The 26,724-nt window shown below is 39.2% G+C and overlaps 1 protein-coding gene across 1 annotated transcript in view; it reads left to right on the forward strand.

Moving 5' to 3' along the window:
- The window catches only part of DHX15 (DEAH-box helicase 15), a 46,769-nt gene extending 32,945 nt beyond the window's left edge, over positions 1-13,824 (forward strand). The window contains exons 11-14 of the mRNA XM_042053763.1: positions 2,186-2,308; positions 4,463-4,653; positions 11,880-12,049; positions 13,259-13,824. Of these exons, the coding sequence (XP_041909697.1) occupies positions 2,186-2,308; positions 4,463-4,653; positions 11,880-12,049; positions 13,259-13,376 (602 nt within the window). The 3' untranslated portion in view covers positions 13,377-13,824. The remainder of the gene's footprint in view (positions 1-2,185; positions 2,309-4,462; positions 4,654-11,879; positions 12,050-13,258) is intronic.
- The last annotated feature ends 12,900 nt before the right edge of the window (positions 13,825-26,724 follow it).

Genomic DNA, 26,724 nt, shown 5'->3' on the forward strand with positions numbered 1-26,724 from the left:
TTTAGTCTTACAGTATATTTGTATGAAAGTCTTTAAGAACAAGTTAAAATGTTATGATTGTTCAGACTCAGAGCAGATGGGCAGGGCAGAATCATAATATTTTTCTTTAATTAAATGGTAGGCTTAATTGCGGAGGTGGTGGTAGGTTGGTGCCTGTCTTTCTCTTCTCTTCTGCCTTCTCTTCCCAGTATCTACTATAGATCAAGTCAGTTTAGTATTTTTGTCTGTGGCCTTCAACTGATTTGCCTTACTCCTATTCCAATTTACCTTTTCCCAGGCCATGATAACCTTCTTTGTTTTAAGCCACGATTAACATAATGATAAATAAGTTTTGGGGGAAAAATAAAAAGCGGATTGAAGCTGGTTAGTGTATGGGTCATAACTAAAACACTACTCTTAAAAAAACCATAGTCCTGGTCTTTGTGAGGGCTGTTTCCCAAAGTAAGCACTTCTTTTAAACCAGCAGCATAATAGTATGTTTTGGTGCATTAAGTGCACACAAAGATTGTCAGGCTCTTGATAGCAATCCATGTTTTAAGTTTGGACTGAATGGGAAACTAGGTGACAGAAAAGAGTAAAAATAGCATTAAATAAATGAGCAGATTAAATGATTATACTTCCATTTTATAAAAGCCATGGTGTCATGCTGTGGTATGGAAAGTACTATTACTTTTTCAAAACACTGAGTTAAGCCAGTGATAGAATAATCTGGATTTTGCTTCTATTAGTATGAGTTAGAAATGAAAATACACTTGATATTATCTCCTTTTTTGAATGCAGGACCCATTATAGAGGGTGTTTATTTCACACCTGCATTTCCATTTTCTTTAATGCATTGGTCTTTGTTGATTTGTTACCATGATTCACTGCTGCAGTGTGATTTTTTTTTTTTTTTTTTTTTTTTTCTTCTCAAGTTCCATCTGGTATACAGCTCACAATATCTAGTGCTTTGTGACTTTTATGCAAATTTAGGAGTAAAATAAAGTCAAACGACATAACACTGCACAAAAAGCCCTTGTTTGATAGGGATATGTCATATGCAAAGAGGTATTCTCATGTGATTGTGGGGCTTCAGTTAATGAGAAAACTAATGTAGTCCCAAGCAACTGGAAAAAGATAAAGGATTTTTAGTATTTAATCATTAATTTTATTGAAATTTAACCTCTTAAAAATTACACCTACTTACAACCAAACTGATTTATTTTCTGGTGTAGATCTCTATAAGGTAAATCACAGATGGGTAAGGTTGGAAGAAATCACAGTGGGTGACCTGGTCCAACCTCCCTGCTCCAGCAGATCCAGCTCCAGATCTCTTATAACTACTTTCAAGATCTTGTGGATTGATATCAATCTTACAACTTACTAGAATGTTGGCAGATCATGAATTCAGTTGGCTGCAATACTATTTATGGTCTTTGCTAGTTTGTATCTGGAAAAGAAATGGTAGAACATGATTTTTGGATGGAAGTCAGATGAGTCAGATGTATGTAAGAGAATATAATGATAGAGAAAGCTCATTATGTTGCATTTTTTATATATATTTTTTTATTTGAAGTAGTGCCAAAGGACAGTTTAACCTTCCACCACTGCCGCTGCCATCACAGCCTTTAGACTTATTAATACTAGTTCATTCACATGTTTCTGTATACCAGTGCTAATAGCAATACCATGTGGGAAGAGACTTGACTGGTGTGTTCTTGTCTAGTAACAGACTTGTGATAATCAAACCTCAAGTTGGTTTAGGCTGTGCTAGTATACTACAGTTTCAGAACTATCTACTTTGTCTGTAGGGACTTTCTGAAAAAGCAAATTTGCAATTAAAGAGTTTCATTTAGGTACTAGCTCCTGGTAGAGCTATCAGCACTGGGTTTGAACTAAGATCTGTTTAGCCTTCCAGTCTGTGTAGGTAACCTTGATGGCCTTCAGACTAGAGATTTTGATGCCTACATATAGTTCTATTAAAATAATCAGGTACTCTGTAGCTTTGAAACCCTCTTGTCTTACAGATGTGGTTAGGTGTTGATGTACCAAATCAAGGTAGTAAACAGTCCAAGATGCAGTTGGAGGCCATCCTGCCCTGCCCTATGCTCTGTGAACTGACCTAGCTAGGCCTTGTTCCTCTATCTGTGAATGCGTGACTCATCGATATGGGCGTTTGTGTTGGGCCCATACCAACCTTGTTTAGTCCCACAGTGTTTTGTTCGCCCCACGGAAGCAAAGAAAGCAGCAGATGAAGCCAAGATGAGGTTTGCCCACATAGATGGAGATCATTTGACGTTGCTGAATGTCTACCATGCTTTCAAGCAAAGTAAGTCTGTGTCTGTTTTAGTAAAATTATTTGTTATGCTTTGTGCTGCCAACTTCGGTTTCTGGGTTCCAAGGACAGTTGAAAGGCTTGGGTTTTGTTATTTAGGTGTTACTTTCCTTTGGGGGTCAAACAAAACCAAAAAACTACCCAAGCAATCTTGTAATAAACTGATGAGCATGCAAATAAGCCAGGCTTTTAAATCAATGCTGGGTAACCTTGGACAGAAGGAAGCAAGTGTTCCTGTAATTAAGAAATATTGGAAGTTTATCTGACATTAATTATAAAAAAATCTGCATAATTGCTTAGTGATTTTTCAGGGAGAGCCGTGCAGAAAAAACTGTGAATTTGGAGAAGGATATGTTGCTAGAACAAAAACCTTTTTAATTCTAACTTCTTAATGTAGTTAGGAATTCTATAATAAGGCTTTGGAGTAGATTAAGAGGCAAGTGGATGATGCATCAACAAGAAGTAACGTAGAACTGTGTAATACATATGTTTCAATTATGTAGCTTCAGTGGATGGAATTTAGAGAAAATATATGATCCTTTTCAGCATAGCTGAAATATATTTTAGCAGCTTAAAGAAGATAAGAATGAACAGGTGAAGCTAGGAGTTCTCTTGAAAAATGAGAAAGTGGCCCACTTTTTTTAACAGTGACTTATATTGGTGGCAAATAAAAAGATTGCTATAAACTGCCAGCTGTGTAAACTTAGATGCTCCAGTTACATTTTTCCTGTAGGCAAACGAAAAACCAGTCTCTTTACCCTAAGTAAGAAGAAATGCAACTTAGTGCCCCTTTCTGTTGTATGTTTGATTTAGAAATTTTGTATTGAAACTTTGTAACACTACCATTATGTGACAATCCAAAGTAAGGGCCTAAGTGCGAACAAATGTATTCAGCTTGTTTAAAACAATAGCTGAGAAATTGCTGTGAAACGTCTCTGAATTGAAGACATGTGTTGCTTGTTTTTTTGCCTGTTAGCTTTTTCGTTAATGGGATCCAGGATGTCTTGCAGACATTTTGTGCATATTTCTGGAAGCCATTGCTTTAATACTCAGGTTTCTGAGGGATGGAATTTTTTCAGGAATCATCTTGTGAAATTGTGAATTGACTTCTGGGATCAGAAGACAAAATGCTACTACTGTTTTTATCTAGAACAGTATAAAACATCTATGGGTTATCTACAATGCATAGTTCAGTTGACTCAGAAAATAGTATGTTGTGGTACTGTACAGTAGAATCATAACTGTCCAACAGCTTCATTCATACTTCTTTTAAAATATGTTCTGTAAGGTAAAGCGCAGAAAGAATTTGGACTTATCTTGACTTCCATAACCTTCATTTGTTTCAATGCAAATTAAGAAAAGTCTCTTCTTTCCAAGAGTTACCTCAAGTTTTAATTCTTGTTAAGGCTGGCTTTGTTGGATTATTAAGCAGACAAAGATTAGAAGAGCATTACTTGAAAAGTAAGACAATTGCTAGGGAGAACTGGGTTTCTTGATGTGAAACATGCAGGTATTTATCCTGACAGAATGGCTGAGGCTTGCTGTTTCAACAGATTTCTTCTCAGAGCTATCAGCAGTAGGAACAGTAAGAGTACAGAGTTCTGTTACACTCGCTGTGTTTTACCAGTCGCATTTAGTTAAACTGCTGTGAGGTGTGTCACACTTAGACTGTATAGCTCTTAGCTGTTACTTGAGTGCTTAACGTAAGTAGGGTTTAATTTCTCAAATACAGCATAGTTATGTACAGTTGTCTTTTGTGTTCATTGCATGCTGCAGTTAAAGATTGTACAGTGTTCCTTACATCATGTTATGTCTTCAGGTTTGGAAGATGGTTTTTCTAGTTGCAGGATGGGATTTTTGAAATGCCCAAAATTTAGTGGTGTGATATTTCAGCAAAACAGTGATTGTGTTCATGTTATGTTGGTGAGGGGAAAACCCCCTGATTTTCTTCTGTCCTGATCACATGCTTCTTGAATAGAAAAGTTTTGGCACGTTACCTAGCGCAACAAATCAACTGAATAAACCAAGAGCTGTTATCATTGATAAAGGTTTATGGATATTTTTTTCTGGTTCATCTGACTGATGAATTGGTTAGTTGCTGTTTTATTTACTTGTTCTAATTTTGATTCATGTTTTCTAATGTTGCAGATCATGAGTCGGTTCAGTGGTGTTATGACAACTTCATTAACTACAGGTCCCTGATGTCTGCAGACAATGTACGCCAACAGCTGTCACGAATCATGGATAGATTTAATTTGCCCCGTAGAAGCACAGATTTTACCAGCCGAGACTATTACATCAACATAAGAAAGGCATTAGTTACTGGGTATTTCATGCAGGTATGTGTGTATTCTCATAGGGAACTTAGTTCAGTGTTTATGTGGCTCATAACGTTAGTATGGTTGTTATAATCTGCTAAAGCTTAATAAATGTTACTTAAATCATACATATCTAACTATATTGCCACCTAGTCTTTGTCAGGTTGCGAGGTGATGACTCAAGTAGCATGTTCTTTAGTCAAATGGAAAAGAAATTGTAGGCAATCTTACTTGTGTATCAAAATCTCGATTCTGGCATGACCATTCAGGAAGTAACTACATAAAACATTTCAAAGTAACTGCAGAATATGTAGATCTAAAATTATTTGTAATCTGATACCAAAGGAGAAGTATAGTGGTATATAAATATGAAAACCACATGATCTTTACAGAAAGAGAGTATTTTCTTCTGTGTATTTTTCCATATTTATATTTCACTTTCCGATTACATGAGTCAGACACTGGAGCAGTTCTGTAATCTGTAATGTGCTGTCACCTGCACGCTTTGCATTTCAGGTTAAGCATGGCCCAAGCTAGAATGCAGGCTGCTTGGGCTTTTGTTTGTTATTTTTTTGTTTGGCTTTGGTTTGTTTTTTGGGTTTTTTTCCCTTAGTCCCATCATGCTGTGTTTTTTCTCTTCAATATTCATCGTTAGGACTGCTAGTGTGTCTTTGCTGGCTCTTGCAGGTACAGAACGTGAATTGTCATCCTCACTGACTCTGGACTGTTGTGATAACACTTTTCCTAGCAAAAATGCATTTTGACACATCTCTGCTAGAGCCTAATATCTCACTTCTGGAGAGCACAGTTTTATCTTTAAGAGGCTGACCAGTGCCCATGGCATTTCCTGATGTTTCCTTGGGCTGTGCTCTCATGGTGTTTGAACACAAACACTTGCCAGTTGGTCAGCACTGTGCAGGTGAGGATGGTACAGGCCTGACAAGTGCTGCACTTACACACCTGAACTGGCGCACAGACTTGGGCACCCTGTAAATTGCCCCTGCCAAGTGCTGTCTCCAGGGCTCAGCCAGACAGTCTGCATCAGAAACATGTTTCCTGGGTTTTCAGAATACAGAAATACTAATGTCAGCAACTGCATGTCACTGTAATGCAAAAGGGAGATTATGGCTGTTGGCTGGTTTTAAATATTAAAATGGTTCTAAAGCCTTGCTTGCTGTAACCTTTCAGACAAGCAGGCTGTAACTGTGTTCAGTCCTTGAATTTGGGACATGTTTTCTGCATATTTCTAGGCGAACGCTTCAGAACGCATTCTCACCTACACCTTTAATGCTGTAAATGTTCTGAAAGACAAAGAACAGTTCAGCATTTCATTTTGGGCCCCAGGCAGGTCTGAGTGCCACAGCTGCACTTTGTTTGGCACCATACCCCATGCCTTCTTTCACTTAATTGGACCTGTGGGGAGGTCATGTACTTGGAAGTTGGTGTGCTGTCAGTTTGTTCTATGTTACTTGGAGTGAAACTTCCCCTAATTGGTGTTTTCGTATTAGAAGACACTTATTCCCATGGATGGGGAGCTGCACCAGTGTTGGTGCAAGTAGATTTTTTGGTCTGTGTGTTTTAGGAGTTAAAGATCTGACTTAGTAATTTTGCTCTGAATAGAGTAGTAAGTAGGCTTATGCAGATGAAAATTAAAGCCTGTCCAGAAGTCTCCTTGGGCTTCCATGGTCAATAGGTTGTTTACCACCTCCCTCACCCAAAATGCCTAATCGAATTTTTGGCGTGTATCAAGAGATAGCTATAGCAGACCTTTAGAAACTATTTGGAGTGGAAGCCATTTCAGCAGTTACTCTTCTGCTTTAAAGTGTTTCAGTCCATTTTAGTTTGTTTCTTCAACTCTTTAAACCTCCATGATAGTGTGATACCTATTTGACCTTGACTCTGAACCTTCTGTGATGAATTCCACATTGCTTTAAGTAACCTTCAATAGAAAAAATTTAAATACTCAGATGTTATTTACCAGCAGCTGAAGTACTTAAAATTGTAGTCTGTATACACATTACAACCTCACCGAGCCAATATTCAGGTTGTAGCATTTGGGGGCTCTTGTTCAGAAAACCTTAGTAATGAAATGCATACATCATCCTTTGTTCTCTTAGTACAGAACATGTGTGGAATTCCAAGTGTGGGCACTTGCAAAATGTGTGCATGTACTGTAGATAGTTTCTGCATGTAAAGGTCTGTGGACAACACATGGCAGAAGTTGATTCTTCAAACTTTCTAAATGTAAAAACGCAGTGTGAAGTGGAGAAAGCAGTAGCAGCCATTGTCCTGGAACAGTTTTCATTTGCTGCATTGTTTTATACTTCGGTAGCTACCTACTGTCCTAAAACCAGTCATAAAATTTCACTATAGAATTTTCTGTACTAATCAAGACCTCCGGTTTATGTCAGACAGTATAGGCTTGTGGTAATACTGGTTATGTAATCAGTACTAAGTACTGTATGTTTACCTGCCTTCAGTTGTGTGTCAGAGACAGATAAATGTGGAATTTCTGCTGGTGATGAATCATCTCTTTACTCTTCATGTTTAAATGCAAATTTGAATTCCAGTAAGTCTGCCATAGACAAGCAAAGTGAATAGTAAAATAATTTAAAACTGTCAATAGTTCAGTGTATAGTATAGAACTTCTGGAAAGATAGATATTGACAAGAAGTTAAATGTCTTAAAAATTTTTTTGCTGTGTCTCAGATTTCTTCTAGTTTATATAATGCAAAACTTTTTAAAATAACTTTCTATATTGCACATCAGAATATGCAAAGTATATGTAAAATACAGCAAGGGTGATGCTTGCAAAAAGAAGTACTGATTTCTCAATGTTTTTTTCTGGATTTAGGCTGTTGTAGAAAGGGAGAGGAATTGGCATATGAACTAGGTATAGCTTATTTCTCCTACTTCTGTTAAGTAAGCATGTTTTATAGAAACATCTAAATAGGATAAATACTGTAGCTTAGTGTTAGCAGGGGATAAAGTAAGTCACAAGAATAGGTAACTCCTTAATGGAGGCTTATCCCTGATATCCATTGAAAACTAAGCTTAGAAGTGTTAATAGTAGCTGAAGTAACTGTGGTAAAGACTGAGCAAAAAACAGTTATACTACAGAAAGTAAGCTAAGGAAACAAAACAGAATTGGAAAAAGCAAGCAAATGACAATATCTTTAGGATGGGTCATCTTCCTCTTAGTGATTTTGTTTTTTACCAGTTGTCAAAAGCAGCCTAGGTTTTTATCACTGTATTTTCAGTCTAGTATTGAAGACAGAACAAGAACTGATAGTTGAAAATTTAAATCATAATTTAAAGGTGGAAGCAAGTCCTGTGGTGTTTTCAACAAAGAATGGGTTGGGTTGGAAGGGACCACAGTTGGATCGTTTGATCCAATCTCTCTGCTTAGAGTCATCCTAGAGCACATGGCACAGGATTGTGTTCAGCCAGTTTGGAGTATATCCAGTGAGGGAAACCACAAACTCTCTGGGCAGTCTCTTGCAGTGCTCTGTCACCGTACAGTCAAGAAGTTCTTCGTCATGTTCAGATGGGACTTCAGTCAGTTTCTGTCTGTTGCTTCTTGTCCTATTGCTTGGCACCATGGAAAAGAACCTGGCTCTATCCTCCTGCCACCCTCTCTTCAGATACTGATAGGCACTGATGAGGTCCCTCTTCTCAAGGCTGAACAGGCCCAGCTCCCTCAACCTTTCCTCATAACAGAGGTGCTCCAGTCCCTTCATCATCTTTATAGCCCTTCTATGCACCTGCTCCAGGGGCTCCATGTCTCTGTTGTACTGAGGAGCCCAGATCTGGACACTCCAGATGGACCTCACTAGGGCTGAGCAGAGGAGCAGGATCACCTCCCTCAACCTGCCAGCAATGCTCTTCCTAATGCACCCGAGGATACCATTGGCCCTCTTGGCCAGAATGGTATTAAGATCAAGCTTGGAATCTTTCTTGGGAGATGTGACTTAGTCAAACACAAGCTATATATATCATGGTCATTACGAAGGATAAACTTAAATGACCAGTACAGGAAGTTAGATGTCAGATGTTTTGTGTTCTAATTAAAATCTCATTCCTGGTGCTACTCAGTCTTTGGTGCTTGTTTCTTGTATGGAATTATGTATATTTTGAAGTCTTCACATAATCAGTCTCCTACAATAATAGAATGGTAATAAAATAAACCTATGACATGAAGGTGATCACTGGTGCATTTAATAGTATTCATTTTGCTCTTCGAGAATGCAGAAGAATGGTGTAAAACTTTTTAATAGCTTCAGAAGTACTCTTGTGTGTGCTGCAGGCAGAAATTTTGGAAATCCAGGCAACTGCCGGGGTGCCTTTGGTGCATGCTAACATTCTTTTGTCAGAAAGAACAAGAAACAATCACTTCTCTGAACTGTCTGTCAGGACTAGCATGCCACAATGTGTAGCCTTAAATCTAAAATGGCTGGATATTGTGATACTATTCCTGCTTTTGACCTTCCAAGTGCATTTGGATTTAGTGTTATTGTTTGACTGAAGACCCCTGATTTTGCCCTTTAGGTTCAATGATGTGATAGCTAATAAATAAGCACAAGCATACTTAAAATTTTAGAGGAGGGTGTGTAATTCTTGATAAAATTGTGATTAGAACTTGAAGTAAAACATTTTCCTCTGGTGGTACGTGCCACTGTTTCCATGTGGGTTTGTCATGTTCATAAAAGCATTATAATTGTCTCTAAAGCATCAGCCAGATGGGCTTTCTGGGGCTGCAGAGTAATCTGTAGCAGAGATACATGGGCTGGCTTGGCACTTGACTATTCTTTTAGAGTCATGTCCAGATAGCCTAAATCTTTGGTGATCTTGGGGTTCAGGTATGTTTTGTAGTATCTTGCTTGCTACCACTACTCATCAAAAAATGAACCTATTTCCTAGACATACTTTGTATGATCCTGTGGTTTCTGTGGAAGCTTATGCTTTTTATACTCCGAAAAATATCACAGAATGGTTGAGGTGAAAGGGCCCTCTGGAGGATATCTGGTCCAACTACCCCTGTATTTACAGGCATTGGTATTATGCATGCCAGGGTTTCAGAGGAGTGATATAAACTACCTCCCATTTGTCCTTGTTTGCTCCCTTATGTCAACCTTGGTGCTTGCCTGAGCCCATTCTGAATTCTTTCAGCTCAGTGACCTGGCAGGCCACTTAGAGAGTGGAAGCAAGAATGGGCTCAGTCAGCTGTGCTGGAATAGTGCAGACCAGGAGTGAGCAGGAAAATGCAGCAGCTGGCAGATCACCATGGCTTGCTGTGGAGCCATAGCTTCACTGTGTATTTCCCCATAGAGTTGCTATCACTGATCCTGAAATTCTTTACCAAGGTGTGTGCCAACAAGCACACTTTGTAGAAACATCTGAAGAGGATAAATACTGCAGCTCACTGTTAGCTCAGGATTGAAGCCAGTCACAATAGTATGTAAGCACCTAAAGGTGGCTTATCCCCGATATCAACAGTCTAAGGAAGCGTTTTCTTCATTATTGGGGTTATTTCAATTCTTGTCCTTCCCTGGAAATGAAGAGTTAACTGTACATTTCTGTAACATTTGTTTTTCTTTGAGTATGCTTCAGAATGACGCAAAGACAATAAGAAACAACTGTACCATTATAAATGACATGGAAAAGGACACTGTATTTGGGAAAGGTAGATTATTAGACTTTACTGTTTTAATAAGCGTGGGTGAGACTGAGGTGCTGAAGGTAAACTGTATTGAATTTAACAGCACACTTGTCTAGAATGAATCCTAAATAATGCATTGTTCTGTCAATTTCTAGGAAGAGCTAGAACAGGTGAAACAGATACTTCTGTATGCATGTGGACTTTTGTTCCGAAAAATGAAACTGATTTTTAAACAAAACTTCTTTTGAAAAAAATTATAATCCCACAGCAAGGTGTGCTGTGTTTGTGCTAGGCCTGTGACAGATGAGTGTCTGGCCTAGTCTGTTTGCACCTATACTGCTATTTAATTTTACAGGTGGTGTATTGAGTTGAACAAAATTAAGCCTAAATCATAACAGGCAGTGTGCTGTTAATCTCTATGTAAAGGAACCTCTTTTGGCTTCCCAGAGTTGAAATAAAGTGTAATCTCTAAAATCTTGAGTGACAAAATTTGCAAATTATTGAAGTACTTTGTTCTACTCTTAAAACGTGTTCTGGATATTACTTTCGTAATATATAAAAGAGAAGCACTTTCTAAGTAATTTCTTACTAGAGAGATACTCTGGCTTAAAATTTGATGTAGCTATTGCTTTAGAAGACCTGGGGTTTTAATCTATGAGGTGGAATTCACTCTTGACTAGGAAAGAAAAAAAAAGTGAAATATACCTAGGAATTTAAGAAAACAAGGAAGTACACAGTCTGTATTAAAGGAAAACAGCTAATAATGATCTTATTAAAAATGTGTCTTTTTGATGTCTTTCAGCCATTGTCCAACCTGTTCAATCTTTTCACTCTGTGTGTGTGTATATATATAAATATGAGATGAGGTTATTTTCAATTACTGGTATCAAAGGGTTAATTGTAGTTACTTGTTCTGTTAGATTAGCTGTTTGTACAGAGGATATCATTCTAAGGATAACTTGTCTGCTTTACCAAATCTTAATGAGCTAGGTATCGGAGCATCTTGGCAAGGCAGGCATTATTCCCTTTCATAGAGTGAGAAGCTTAGTCAGAGGGAGGTTAATTGATTTTCACCAAGGTCACAGCACAAGTGTATTGCTGAACCTACATTTTCCAGCTCTGAAGCTGGTGCTGTAGCAAGACCCGTCTCATAAAAGGATAACATTGTAGCTTACTGGTCCCACAGTGGCTACTGCAAATGAAATGCTTGAAGCAGATGTCTGTAGTAGACCACAGTTGGCTTTATGTGATGTTGCAGACCTGTCCAGTATATGTTCCCTTCCAATACTTTGTGTTTGCATTGCTGCTGTTCTAATAATGATTATTCTCTTTGGGTGATAATTATTTTTTGTATGTTGCTTGAATTGTGTTTCAGAATATACACTTAACCACGGTGGTTAGCAAAAACATCTGGCATCTTGATTGTGTGTATAAAAAAACATGAATAGTTGAAGTGGTCAAGTAATGTGCCAAATTTAGATGAGGTTTGAAAGTTGGGATAGTATGTTTTGAATAGAACACTTAATCAGCTTGAAATGGCTTCATTTAAAAATTGGCTGTGTTAATGAAATAATGTCTTTTTATTTAGGTGGCACATTTGGAGCGAACAGGGCATTACTTAACAGTAAAAGATAACCAGGTGGTGCAGTTGCATCCCTCCACTGTTCTTGATCACAAACCAGAATGGGTGCTGTATAATGAGTTTGTCCTTACAACGAAGAATTACATCCGGACATGTACAGACATCAAGCCAGAATGGTAAGCCAGAGTCTTGCAACAGTCATGACCTACTGTAGAGTTCTTGGAGTTTTTTGTCCTTTTTTTAAGTTGAGGTAATTCTTTTCGCTTTCCCTGAAGCTAGTTTTACAAAAGTGGTTTGAGGAATGTTAATGGTATGGACTTGAGATCTTGTAGATGACTAAAGATTTTCTTTGTGGATACTTGTGCCTGTTCGTGGGTTTTGCGTTTAGACCTCTGATGCCTGGACTCTGTATGCAGCTTGACTTAGAACAGCAGCTTCAAAAAGCCTGGAGGTGCTTGGAGTTGAGAGGTTTGGGGGTATGTCCTAGCACCCACTTGCATGCCTGAGTTAGGAAATGCCAGTACCTTGCTATCAGTGCTTCTGTTCTCAAGATCTGGGACTTCCTTTGTCTGATGTTTTCAGAAGGCTCTGAACAGCATTTCATGCTTTCTTAAAATTCTGAGGTGATAATAGTGATACAACTCATGATATTTATTCATCAACAGAGTATTATCAAGGAAGTCAGAAGCCTGAATCTCTGCAGACAAGCAGAGTTCTGAAGCATCTTGCTTGTCTTTAAGGCTGTACTTTAACTGCCGGGTTGTACTAAGCTTTGGGGACATGGGAAGCTCTTCAGTTGGTGAAATTTTACTGTTGTGTAAGAGGAGTTTGGATTCATAAGCTGGAAAACACAGCATATATAATTAAATATATATATAATCTGTAGTATCTTAATGTACAATGTGTTTGAATCCCGGCTTAGAAATCTTGTTTCAACAAACACTGTCTAGCCTAAAGCAGGATCCTATGGCCTTGGTTGGATTTTTAAGTTTAAAATGGCTACGGCTGAACTGTACTCTGACGCAAAACACGGATGTTTGCATTGACTTCTGTGGCTGACGGACTCTGACATTAAGCGGTGGCTCTGGCTGTGTGGGTTACCATGGCAGGTACTGAAGCAGCAGCAAGAGTCTGTAAGGGGCATATGGCCAAACAGGAGCCTCTCCTGAGACTTGTGTGTGTGCTTTTTGCTTTGGACTTAGACATTTGCTCAGGATGGCACCGCTATTTTAAATGCGTGAGCATGTGTGTAAACTTCAGTTAGTCTTAAAACTGCAGAATGAGCTGAAAATAATGGATAACCTTCGTTTCCTTCAGTTGTAGAATTTCTGTAAGGTGCATCTTAAAGTTTGATTATCAGTAACAAGCTTTTCCTTTTTTGACAGGCTGGTGAAAATTGCCCCTCAATATTATGACATGAGCAATTTTCCACAGTGTGAAGCAAAGAGACAGTTGGATCGCATCATTGCCAAACTTCAGTCCAAGGAATACTCACAGTACTGAATTTATGCTTTGAACTGAAGTTATTCAGAGGACAGCTTTAAGAGATGAAAGGATTCAAAGTTCAAGTTGTGCTCTTCACTTTGGTTCAATAATGGCCTTTATTTGAAAGCTTTTTAATTTTTCTTTACAGTAAATATTCCATTCTGATTTCATAAATTAAACATTTATGCCTCCCTTTTGTGTTGACACTGTAGCTCATACTGGAAAAGCTAATCAATGTTTTGCAGTTTATTGAAAGTAGTTCTATATATAACAATGTTATAAGCATTTCTTTAGAAATGGTTGAAAATGCTTCTAAAAATGTGATTATCGACCATGGTATGCATGATCGTTGTAATTGTTGACATTCCTTTTAGAAGTTGTGAAATGTTACAACTTGTGCTTCTGTAGACACAATCTTTGGCTTCAGTACAAGGGTACTGACTTCAATAAAGTCTATTTATACTAATTTTGTGCCACAGTATGTCAGTATTTCTGTTGTTCTGATTGAAATATGAGAAGCCCATTTAGTCTCTCATTAAACTGCTGTCTGATTGACATGGCAGTAGTTTAATATTTTAATATTTAAAGTGCAGATGTTTAAGCAGCACAATGATGATATAATATGATGCATACAATGTTGATCCCTTGCAAACTTGTTAAAATTATTTAGGAAAAATGAAAATGCATGCAGATGTGTTAGGAGAATGCTTTCTTCCAACATAGCCCAAAATATTTCTCAGACAGAACTGTAGTAGCGTGTCCTATAAAGTAAAGGGTGTATGGCCAGGTAGAAATTGCCCTGCTGGGCAATGTTCAGGTACTGTTTAGGATCAACGCAAACAATAGCATAAGTGACACTGTAGGTCAAATCACACTGCACTGTTGTAATTTTGTAGTGATTTTTTGTGAAATATGATTTGACAGCATAATCCCATGGGGAATTTGTAGTAAAATTTGATCAGAAGGCTGGAGCACCTCTCTTAGGAGGACAGGCTGAGAAAGTTGGTGGTGTTCAGCTTGGAGAAAAGAAGGAGGAGACCTTATTGTGGCCTTAAAATACCTCCAGATGTTTTAGAAGAAAGAGTGGGGTTTTTTACCAGGGCCTATGGTAAAAAATTTTACCAGTGACAGGGCAAGGGCCAGTGATTTTACTCTAGCAGAGTGTAGATTGAGATTTGACATAAGGAAGAAATTTGTCACTGTGAAGGTGGTGAGGCACTGCAGCAGATTGTCCAGAGAAGTTGTGGGTGCCCAATCCCTGGAGTTTTCCAGGTCAAGTGGGATGGGGCTTTGAGCAGCCTGGTCTAGTGGAAGGTGTTCTTGCCCATGGCAGGAGGGTTGGAACTAGATGATCTTTAAGGTCTGGTTGAACCCAAACCATTCTGTGGTTTAATGAATTTGATCAGATTTCAATTTTTCCCTCCCCCTGGAATACACTGAGCTTTGGTCCTTCTGCCAAAGAGCAGCTGGATCAGCTCTTGCTGAAACTGGTTCCCTTAGGAAGAGGGGTGTGCTGTTGTCATGCTGTAAGGCTGAAGCAAAAATAGGTTATGTTTGCAGAGCTGGTAACTAACCTCAGACTAATTTTAAGCACTGATATTTGGGGTACCCTATCCTATATAGCAGGGGGCTATAAAATTACTTGGAATAATTTGAGGATTTTCTTCCAGTTCCAACTTTTTTTTTTAATTGCTGTTTATATGATGGGGAGTAGAGAAGTTTTTAAAACTTTGTTAGCAACTGAAATAGTAATAGTGAAGATAAAAATGTCAGATGATTAAAATTTGGATTTATTATACGCAGTGGGACTTGGGAGTCTGTCTTGGGTTTGCTAAGTGAGAGGGAGTGTGAGATGAGTCTGGACTTTCCTGCCCTACCAAACCATTTTCAGTAGGAAGGAAGGAAAGAGCTTCACTCTGCATAAAATGTTGAACTGGATTGTATTTTTGACTGCAGTTAGAAGGGATTTTATTTAAAGCAGGAATTCTGAACTTCTTAAGCAACTGGATTTCAAACTAGTATTGCTGAACATGCAAGTGTTAGTTTTGCAAATTCTTGCTCTAGGATGACTCGGGCTGGATATGTGGGGTTTCCTGATTACTTGCTTATCCTCTATTTGGGGAGCAGAGGGGGCTGCTTTGTGCAATGCTGAAAACTGGCTGCTCCCCAGGTAAGAATTTCTCTAGTATTTGTGTGCAGCCTTCAGCTGAACAGTGTAGAACCACCTTCTGCATGACTTTCCCTAGGTCTGGCAAGGGCCACAGAAAATTCTCTGCATGAAATGCCTCAGGGACCCCAGAACCAGCTGGCATCAGCTGCTGTAGCTTGGGTCCTTGGGGATAGGGGAAGCAGATGGCTATGGCTGTGAGTGGAACTTGACACAGGAGAGACGTTGGCTTGTTTTTGGTGCTTTTCTTTTTCCTTGAATTGTCATACCCACAAGCTCAGCTTGGGCTGTGACAGCTGACCTGGGATCTTTCACTCTGCTCTGCCTTTGCTACCAGGAATGCAAATACTACTGGCCAAACTCATGTCGTCTGACAGCTGTGCAACCCTGCCACCTTCCAATTAGGCTGGTGACACCTGGGCTTAATTGGAAGGCTGGTGGTGTTCCAGCTGTCACCAGGGACAGAGCAGGCCTGGTGCCCCCACCCCTCCTGTGAGCAACAGGAAACAGCTTTCCTGCTGGGATGCTGATGGAATCTGGGGGGATAGTACTTCAGGAAGACATGGAAGCCTTGACACCTGGAGAACCTATTGCATTTGATACTTGCATGACACTTGTGTATTCCTGAAAAACACTCCCCTTTACTGAAGAACTGACAAACACAGCACTCGAAATACTTGGGTTTAGGACTACAGCATTTTCTTATAGGGGACTGTGTGTGCTGCATATGGAGTCATTCCTTCGCAAAGGATCGAGTAGTGGAGAATGGCCCCGGGGTCGGAGTGGCTTTGTGCAGGTGTGCTGCCCAGTACTCATCTCAACTGAGGGCATTCAGGCATTCAGGGCAGAAACACAGACTCACTTAAATCACTGTGGATACCTTAGAGTTACTGCAAATCTCACTTTTGATGTAATTTTAGAGCCATATAGCAATGGGAGGGTAGCCAGGTGTCTAAGGAGTCACTCTCTATCTCTGAAGGAGTAATGACAGGGACAGTAGGGCTTCTTGAAGAAAGATGTTTCCTGACTCCTAAAGGGAAGCTGTATCAGGAGCTGCCTCCTTAGCTACTGCTGTCTCTGGTACAGCAGATGTGTGCAGAGGAACTTGGGTTTGAGAGTAGCTCTGGGTTTTTTTAAGTTCAGTGTTAACAGGTAAAACCTTGTTCCCATTTTTCTGATGGGAGAAATGTCAAGGTTGCCCAGAGAAATAAAGAGACCAAGAAGGAGGCGTAGGAATTAGACTGCTTTATCTATGAGCATGGGGAGGCTGCTGCCTCCCTCTTAAACACGTTAAAAATACTCGCAGCTCTGCCCATCATCAGAGCTCTGGCTGCTTGTCCTTACATACTTTTGCAGAATGCAGTAAATAAGGGGAAAAGTTGGAAATCAGGAGTTTGCTGGCGTCAAATAGAAATTCAGTTTCTTCTGTTTTGTTCTGTGAAAAGCCACAACTGACTACAAGACACTGGGGCTCTTTCTGCTAGTCTGTGGAGTGACGGTTCCCAGGTAAAGTACAGAGCTGCCCTGAGCGGCTGCAGCATTTGCTGTTCTGCTGTGTTCTCTGCCTCAGTGATGCCACTTCAGAGTGTTTAGACTGCTAGCCAGGGAGTTCGTGTGTTTTGGAGTAGAGAGGAACTGCTCCTTAGGATTAACTGGTTATCTGCTTTGGAACAATCTAAAAGGAAAAATGATGTGTTGTTTACTTAGAGTGATCTTTTTATCACAGACATTCTGATGTTTTTTGAAAATATTTGGTTTGTATATAATAAACTATTTATAGTGTGGGACTTTTGAAAATATGGATTAGATGACAGGAAAACAGTACTAAGTCAAAGGAGTATATTTTTTGAAAAGAGGAAGTCTTCTGTCTTAATTGTGCTGCTGTGTAATACCTCAGAGCAGTAAAGGGTTAGTATTGACGTGAGGTAGTAACTGTATTTAGGTTTGTTAGACACAGAGGTAGTTACTAATGGCTAAGTAGATGTGATTAGGTGCATATCTTCATTATGGAGATACAAAGAAGCAACCAGTTAATACTGTGTTTAGATTTGTAGGGATTTTATAGCACTTAGAATTTTTGTCAGGGAATAGAATAAATGGTGACTCCATGCTTTGCCACATTCTGATGTCATAAAAGCCCCTGAACTCTTGCTTTTGGGAGATCTGTAGGTACTGCAGTGCTAAAGACAGATGCTGACGGTCCTTTGGGGTTTACAGGAACGTCTTCGTTCTTTGGACCTGTGCCCATTCATGGAAGTTAGAGAGTAGCTGGTGTGGGCCAGCCTGGGTTGGTACGTTCTGTATCACCACCTCCCATTTTGGCATCAGGGTTTGTGACATAGCTTTGGTTTGTGATGTGTAACTTTCAACCTGCACTGCTACACAGTGCATACTGGAAACTGCTCATTATTTGCCATAAGAAATGCAGCTTAAAGTGAAATTAGCTTTCACTCTGTCATTTGAAAAGATACTGCAGCAAAAGTTAAAGGGCAAAGAGTTTTCCTTCCATCCAGTCCAGCTACAATTATTAATTTGTAATCAGATTGCTCTAGTTCATTTCTGATAACATATAGCAATAAAAAGCCATACCCCACACCATGACAGTAGAAAGCAGAGAGTTATATTCTAAAGTACGCAAATTTATTCACTTACTGTAGTTTTTGAGTAGACATTTATCTTGGTTTTAGAACAGCTGAGAGTTTTAATAATAAACATATTTTACTATTAGAAGTATAATCGTACTCTGGTAGTTTGTTGACCTTTCAAAATTATTTAACTTACTCTGGTAGTTTATTGACTAAAATTATTTGACTTCATGACTATGTATGTGACATGAGATTTATGTGAAGCAGAGGGGAAAAATGATCTACTTGGTCAACCTAGTTCATTTTTCTACTAGTACCTCTGGTGGCTTTGTTTTGGGGTGTGTATGCTTCCTGGAACTGTTCCTAGAACTGGGCATTGGTTCCCAGTAATACAAATGCCTCATATTACTAAGCTTGAAACAAGCAGCTTTAAAACCAGAATGAAACCATTATGAGAGCATTTGCCCCTCTCTTCACTTTTCCTTTCACAAATGACAAGCTTGGGCTGCCTCTTAATTGGCACTGATGCATTTGAGATAAGTGGTTGGCATCAAGGAGATCCAAGCTTCCATTATCAAGGGATTAAACTAAATATGGTAACAGCAGTAAAATAACATTCCTGTAGCAGCAGTAACAAGACTAGTTTTGCTGATTGTAGGTGTTCTGACCTTACAGCTTCAACTCAAATATAGTGGTTTCTCAGGAACACAATGTATGTTGGACAGATGATAAAATAATTTTCATTTGTGTACATCTCAGCTCTGAGTGGCTCTTCCAGCTGTGAAAGCTATGCAGTAGTTTTGTTGTATAGAAAAATAAAACATAGCACAAATTAATGTTGATAATAAATATTTCTTGTGGCTTTAAATGTGTTATTTTGGGTTGGTCTTATTCCTTTAGCTAAAGTAGGCCTCTTGCCTTCCATTTGAATTAAGTGTTTATTTTGTGAGCCTATTCCATTCATGTTCCCAGCCTCATTGCTTCCAGCAGCATAAACAATAAACACTTAGAGCATCGGCTCTTACTGGGCTCCATTGAGTGGAGGGCTACTGGCGGACGTATTTCCTGAATGCCTTGTCTATTTAAATATTCAGCTGTGTAGTTAAACCACTTTTTCTTATATTAATGAAGTTTTAACCTCAAAAATATCAACCTTTTCAGCTTTATGAAGATGCTAGTGTTTGCTATCAAAATTTGTGTATGACTTTAAAGACTTACAGACTAAATTTGACCTTTAAACCTTAGAATGGTATCTTTGAGGTTGTTTCATTTTGCATGTTGAATAACAAGTAACTGATAAGCCTTTACTGGGACAGGGATAGTGTCGTTCTTTTAAAGACATTATTGCCCTGTGAACCCTTCCTGAAAGGCTTACAATTTGTACAGAAAGGCTTATAATTTGTACAGCAGCAGCAGCAGGTTTGAAGCAGTGAGTCACGACATGTTTCTCTAAGCAGCTGTCCAAGAGAGCATTGACAGCTTTGTTCCAATGCGTTACTGGTTATACAATATAATGGAGGTAAACTCAAATTACTGCTACTTCTACATACTTTAAACAAATAATTTGATTAAGAGCAGAAATCAAATATAAGAATTGGCAAGAATTTAAAATTCCAGTCTTGATGTTCACAATATATACCCTGTTTGTTGAAAACTGACATTTAATATTCTGTAAATTTATGGGCAATGAACAGTTTCTCCTTATAAGCAAACAAGTATTAAAGTGTTTCTGCTCTAAAGCTCCTTGCTGGACTTGCTGCTATGTAAATCCAAACACTATTTAAATGTCTGTTCTCTGCATTCTCAAGCATTGTCATATACAAGGTTGAACAGTAATGTGGTGGTTCTGACTCCTCTGCAGCCTACGGAAATCCTGCTTGTTTCTGGAGAATTATGGAAGGAAAAGTGAATAGGAAAATACCACTTTGAGATCTCATTCATTACATTTTTTCTTCACAAAATAATTGCCTGTAATGGATATTATTTTTCAAGTAAAGCTTAAGGATCCAAATGTTTGTAGTCTACTGGCTTGATACGAGACTAATGTTTAGATCTCTCATTAGGTACAGGGAGGTCTCAGAAATTAATTTGCTTTTATTTTTAGCAAACTAATTTGATCATAAAAACAACTCTATAAATGCTGGGTTTTCTAGGAGTAGAATTTCCTAAATGAGGAACAAAGCAGCAAATCTTTGTTCTTTCTACTTAAAAAACATTGAAAAAACCTGCTTTGAGAAAAACAATTTCCCTTGATTTTGGTCAATATGTAAAAAAAAACGACATGGGCTTACAAGCTGCAAAACCATTTCTGGTACAAATGGCTGCCTAGGTTTTCTCCTAGCAAGGTTTGTTTTTCTTAATTGGCTCAAATATGATATCACTGAAGAAATCCAAAGTTAGTGTTCTGTCAAAACCCTTTGAAATATCTATCAATTATTTCTGAAGCTTTGCTGCCTCTTTGTGGTATTTCTTGTGTAAAAATGGAATTCTGTATTGATCAAAGCTTTTCTTGGGATTGTGCAAACGACAGTTAAATGCAATTTCCCCAAGTTCTACCCTGTGTGGCTGGGAGTCTGTCTTCCTCCCTCCTCCACGTTCCTTCCCATGTGATAAAGCGTATAGTACCAAAGGAGTAGCCAAATATTGTTTGAATCTGTAATACAGTTTGTGATGGGAAGGTGCTACTGCTTTATCAATGAGCTTTGAAGAATGTGCTGAATGATGCAACCTCCTGCTTTTTTCATTATCTGAGCACTGATGAGATCTCCTCACACCTTTCAGTACATCAGTCCTTAGACAACATCTTTACCGTGACTGATAAAATAATGCTGAGTTCACTCCTTTTTTATCACTCAGTAGTTTGCTAACGAGCTGAATGTACCCAGAAGAGTAGCTGGGGGGGTTCTCAGATGTAAAGATACATACACTAGAGGCAGGGACTCATGACAAACCAACCGTCTTGATTCTTGCTAATTTGGGTTATTCTAGGATTCCCCCCCACCTCTGATTAGTTACTTCATAACTATAATCACAGAAACATAATCACAGGAATGTTATTTTGGGGAAATTATAATCTGATAGAGCTTTAGCAATTTATTTACATTGTTAATTGGTGGTGAGGCTATAAAAGTTATGAACTACCTCATAAGTTCATGCCTACTGACATTTGAATGGCATGTATTCACTGGCTGTTATTTATAATTTTGGGGGTATTGAACTGATGGAGATTACTCATGTTGAAAAGCTGCTGGAAGGCCTGAACTAGGAATTAAATTATCATAGTGGCTTCATTTTGTTAACAGTCTCATTGAAAATATCTTGCTTGCAGGACAATCAAACTCATCAGTGTTCTGCTCTTCCACTTCAGTAGACAAAGTTTTAATCAGTGGCACACTTGATCTTGCAGAATTCAAGGAAAATAATTTCCTGCATTTTTGAGATGAGCAAAATTCATGTAATCTAGCTTTAAAATTCCTGTCACTTTTTTTTTCCTTTTTGAATAATCAGCTTTACTTCATTCACTTGCCTTTTTCATGTAACTTCAATTATCGGGATGACCCAATACTTAGATGGAATTAGCTCATGGATGAAGAGCAAGCAACTGAATCTGAACTCAGGCAAAGCAAATAATAGAGTGATGGTGAGATCAAAACATATGAAAAAAGTACCGTTTTCTCAGTGGTTGTATATTTTCGATTGGTCTTTGCATTTAGATGGCTTTACAGAACCTCGTCACTCATTTCTGATGGTTTTACATAGCAGCACTGAAAAATAGTTTTCTACTGTCCTTTTTTTTCTTGGAGCTGCTATCCTATCTTAGCAGTCATCTAGCTTCAATTATTTTTTTGGCTTTTGGATGAAGCACAACAGCATATGCAATCTTCACCATCTAGCAAACTTAGAAAAATGAGTTGCATTCCAGGCCTTGATTTTCTTCTTCAAAACTTACAGCCTGAACTCAGCTCTGGGATGGAGACCAGGAGTGCCAAAGCCAGTGTCAGTTACTTCTTTGGTGTAACTGAACTTTCTGAAATAAGGGTATAACCTGTTTGTGTAGTAACCACAAGAGGTTTTTTTTAATGGTGGTGTGTAGCTGAAGTTTGGGAGTGGTGTCCTAGGATACTTTAGAAAAGCTGTATTTTGAATAAACTTGATTTGTTATGGTAATATTGGAAAATGTGCACCTGGAGCTCTTGTGGTTGAGGCTGCTGAATCCAATGTGTGGAAGCTGTTCCAGGAACTCCAGGTCTCTCAGGTAGCTTGGAACTGGGCTGTGTAGCCCTGGTAAGGTGAAAAAAGCCATTTGGATTTTATCTAGAATATAGCGAGAAGCCAATGTAAAAAAAGAACACTGAAAAGATGTTTTAAAGCTGACCATGGCTGCTGTGTTCTCATCAAACTTGTAGTTTGATTCTCAATTATGTCTAATCTTACATTTTTGTATTACAGACATGAGTTATCTTGAAAGTTAAATAGACACCTAAAAAGTCTGAAATCTCCACTTCTTTCTGCTTTAAGTAGGCTTTTACTCCTCTGGGGCTAATCGCTTTTACAAACATTGTCTCAAAATGTTGCTTGACTTTTCCAAGAGTCTGGTACTTATACTGTTGATCTCCTCAAATATTAAAAAGATGTAATACCGAGCTCCAGAGGTGTTCATAAAGCCAAATAAAATGATTTGGTGGAAAGTGCTAAGGAAGCTTTAAGGTATTAGCCTAATAGAAAACCTATCAGTGGACTTTTAAAGCCTTTCCTCTTCAATTTTTATGGACTGTCTTAATTGACTTTTTATGCACTTATGAATAGGCTAAGAAGAAATAGTATTTTCTTTTTTCCCTTTTTTTTTACCTGTGAATAAGATAGAGGGACAGCTTTTATCTTTATTTTAGAATATCTTATATTACAGACTTCCCCTCTGAGAATGGATTTTTCAGCTAATGAAGTCAGGTAAAGTTACACATCTGCTAATGCAAGTGATAAAAGAATAAAAGATAGTGAATAAAAGAATAGTAGTCAAAAACATTTTGAGGTGTTTATGATCACAAGCTTTAAAAATAGTGGGAAACACAGCACTCAGATGCTACACTGATTACTGGAGGGACACTAAGCTGCCTAAACAAAATGTAGAGCCGTCTCCACGGCTATCAGTTTGTGTTGTAGAATCTTAATTTAGTGGCTACAGCTGAGTTGAACCCTGATTCCTTGGGATTGTTCTGATAATCTGTCTTCTTACCTGCAGCGTATAAGTTGCACAGGAATGGCTTTTCTATCTCAAATTCTCCATATGCTTCTCAAACCAAAGACCTCTAGAAGCCTTCCTTCTCTTCAAGAAATTGATGAGATCACTCTGCATAAAGAAAAGATGCTCTGGCTTTTGCCTGTAACAATGAGGTACTAGTTTCCTCTTTGAGAGGTCTCTGACAAAACCTGGCACTTGGTGATACCAGATCTATTTATTGTCTCAAACAACAGTCCTTGGCCTCACTATTGTCTTGGTGCATGTCATGGTCTAATCCCAGCCAGCAATGAAAGCCCACACAGCCACTTGCTCCCTCCCCACCTCCAATGGGAGGGGGGAGAGAATCATAAAAGTGAGAAAACTCATGTGCTGAGATAAAGACAGTTTAACAGATAAAGCAAAAGCTATATGTACAGGCAAAGCAAACCAAGGAATTAATTCACCCCTTCCCATGGGCAGGCAGGTGTCCAGCCATCCCTAGGAGAGCAGGGCTCCATCACATGAAGGGTGATTTGGGAAGACAAACAGCATCACTCAAAACGTCTCCCCTTCTTTTTTCCTCCCCCCACTGTACACGCTGAGCATGATGCCACAGGGCATGGAATATCCCCTGGGTCAGCTGGGGTCAGCTGTGCTGGCTGTGTCCCCTCCCAACTCCCCTGTGCACCCCCAACCTCCTCACTGGTGGGGTGGGGTGAGGAGCAGAAGAGAAACCTTGATGCTGTGTTAGCCCTGCTCAGCAATAACAAAAACATCCCTGTGTTATCAACAGTTTTCAGCACAAGTCCAAAATACAGCCCCACACCAACTAGTGCAAAGAAAATTAACTGTGTCCCAGCCAAAGCCAATACAGTGCACCAGCCTCATGCTGTCTGTTAAAAGGCAAGACCAGCCTCATTTGAAAGCTCCATCCTGATTCACTTTTTTACCTGGAAAACCTGTCTGGTTTGGGAATAAATTCCATCCCTCTCCTACTCCTTCAAGAAAAGAGTTTCTACTTTATTAGATTTTGAAAATCTTTAAGATGAAAACATGAAAGCAAAGAGCAAAGCAAATTACATTCCAGACTGTATTTAGTAAGATGCTTTTCTAGCTGCGTTGCTAGTCTTTATCTAGTACCCTGGAACATTCTAACTGCACAGTATTATGCATCTCTGAAGAAGTTTGAGTGATTTTTCTCTGTTCCATCTGCACCTTTTTTTTCCAGCACAGATGGAGTAATAATGGTTATCCTGAGATTACTTTTGTTATTCAAACATTTAATGGCTTTTGCTGTTTCCTCTACCCTTCACCAATCCACTTTTCCAAGATCTTTACAAGAGTTTATTTACCTCCACTCTACTTCTTCCTGTCTACAGAACTGAATACACTTTTAGCATCTTTTCTATGGAGCTGTTAGTGCACTGGGATGGGGTATTAGACAGGAGCTATTTGTGGATTTTATTATGTTTGGTTTCACACTTCTAGTAATAGAAGTAGCATATAGTTTTTTACTTCACCACCACCATCACGGTAACAATGGTGTTAGTGAGCTAACTCATGAAATAGACAAAGAGATTATTAGCCATCCCAGCAATGGCTGGTTGACTGAAAACACTACAAATGGTCTGGAGGAGCAACAAATAAGGCTGTAAGTTTTCAGATCTTGTTTTGCTGCCAGCAGAAGTGCGCTCTTCGGAGGCCTTGAATAGGTTCGGAGTTGTTAACAGCTATCAGCAAAGACTACAACGGGATCTGCACTGGTAACTGATCACTGCGCAATTAAGCTTAACCTCCTACCAGTGATGGTCCCCCAGAGGAACACTCTGAAATTCAAATGAGGAGATTTTGAGCTAGACCAAATGGTTAACAGCAGGGTGAGGAACAATGTTTGAAGGAAAAAGATAAGAAAAAAAACCCTAACAGTTAACAACCCATAATCTGTTTTAAGACTTTTAAAGAACATGGCATGGGAGATGCAGATAGTGTATCTGTCACTAGAGGAGAGGGAAGTAGGGTAAAATGCCACCTACAGAAGTGTGTAAATACATCTGATACTGGGGGGGGGAAGTGCAAAATTTGCCTGAATAGAATAAATAGAGGTCAGGCTATGCTGGAGTATAGAGTCAGAATAGAATGCACTAAGAAGATGAAACATGCAATGTGAAATTGCTTAAAATTTTAGAAGTGAGATGCTTTGAACACTGACCCCTCAGACAAAGGGAAATTCAAGAATGATGGTGAAGTGGCAAGGAATTTTATGCTTTAATTGTTGCTGTCTGAAAAGCTGAAATAAATTCTTAAGCCACATGAGTTTTGTGGGTGACTGATGAGCAGCCTAAACAGGATGAAGTCTGAAAGAAAATACTGGAGCAATCTGAGAAACAGATCATTGTGAATATAGTGAACACCTTGTTTCTGATCTGCTTTCCATATTTTGTTGCTGGGAATCTTCATGCTGTATTTTTACCTGGTTCAGGGCAGGCTGAAAGGCTCTTTGATCTCATTTGGGACAGAGCTGCCTGTCACAAATGTTCCTCTGGATTATGAATCCTTGGCTAGCCTTCTTTTGGACAAAGTCAACTCACATTAAAAAGCTGAGCTTCTACTATGCTCGAGTGTGTTTCACAGGATTCCATACTCAAGCCACAGTTGTTTTCTCAACAAGCAGAATGGCCAAAGGATTCCATGGGTATTACTAAATGGTGTTTTCTTCCTTGGAGTGTCAGGTGAGGGGGAGTGAAGACTTTCAGCAGGCTTCTGATCAGAGTTCTGCCACAAAACTGTGTCTAGTCTTTTCCAGTGATGGCTGTGGGCTGTTATGACTACTGGATGGTGCTCAACAAAGTACCCTCCCTCCCAGCTATGCTGTGGAAAAAAACAGTTTTTCTTAAAAGTTAAAAACATGTATTTTTATATGAAACAAAACAGTTATTCCGGAAAAATAAACCCATCTACATTTTATTTGCTTTACATTTACAATCAGCTGAGTTTTGTGGTATCAGTGTTAGCTGATGAGGACAATGTTCCCCCTGTCAGAGGTTCGCGCTCGAGGTACTGGGTCTGTAAGCAGGATAAGGCATACTCAAGGACCGGGGTCAACGTAATCCAATCTATTTCCGCTAGTTTCCTGGAAAATAATTTTAAATCATTGTATTTTGCACGACCTCGCCGCGTCCGATTGAGCAATTTGGCGGCGGCTTAGGGGCCGTCAGTGCTACCCTTCCTCAGGGCGGGAGGGTCCCCGGTGCGCCGGGGCGCCTGTGCGGGGCTGCGGCGGGAGCGGGCGGGCGGGGTCCCGGGGCCGCTCCTGTGATCACCGATACGCTAAGAAAAGAAAAAAAATCCGCTTTTCTCCCTGTCCTTGCAGACGGGTGCTGAGGCAAACACCCCCCC

The sequence above is a fragment of the Corvus kubaryi genome, unplaced genomic scaffold, assembly GCF_017639235.1.
Source record: "Corvus kubaryi isolate FWS band 111438036 unplaced genomic scaffold, C.kubaryi_AGA036_p1.0 split1-131, whole genome shotgun sequence".
In the NCBI taxonomy this organism is placed as follows: Eukaryota; Metazoa; Chordata; class Aves; order Passeriformes; family Corvidae; genus Corvus; species Corvus kubaryi.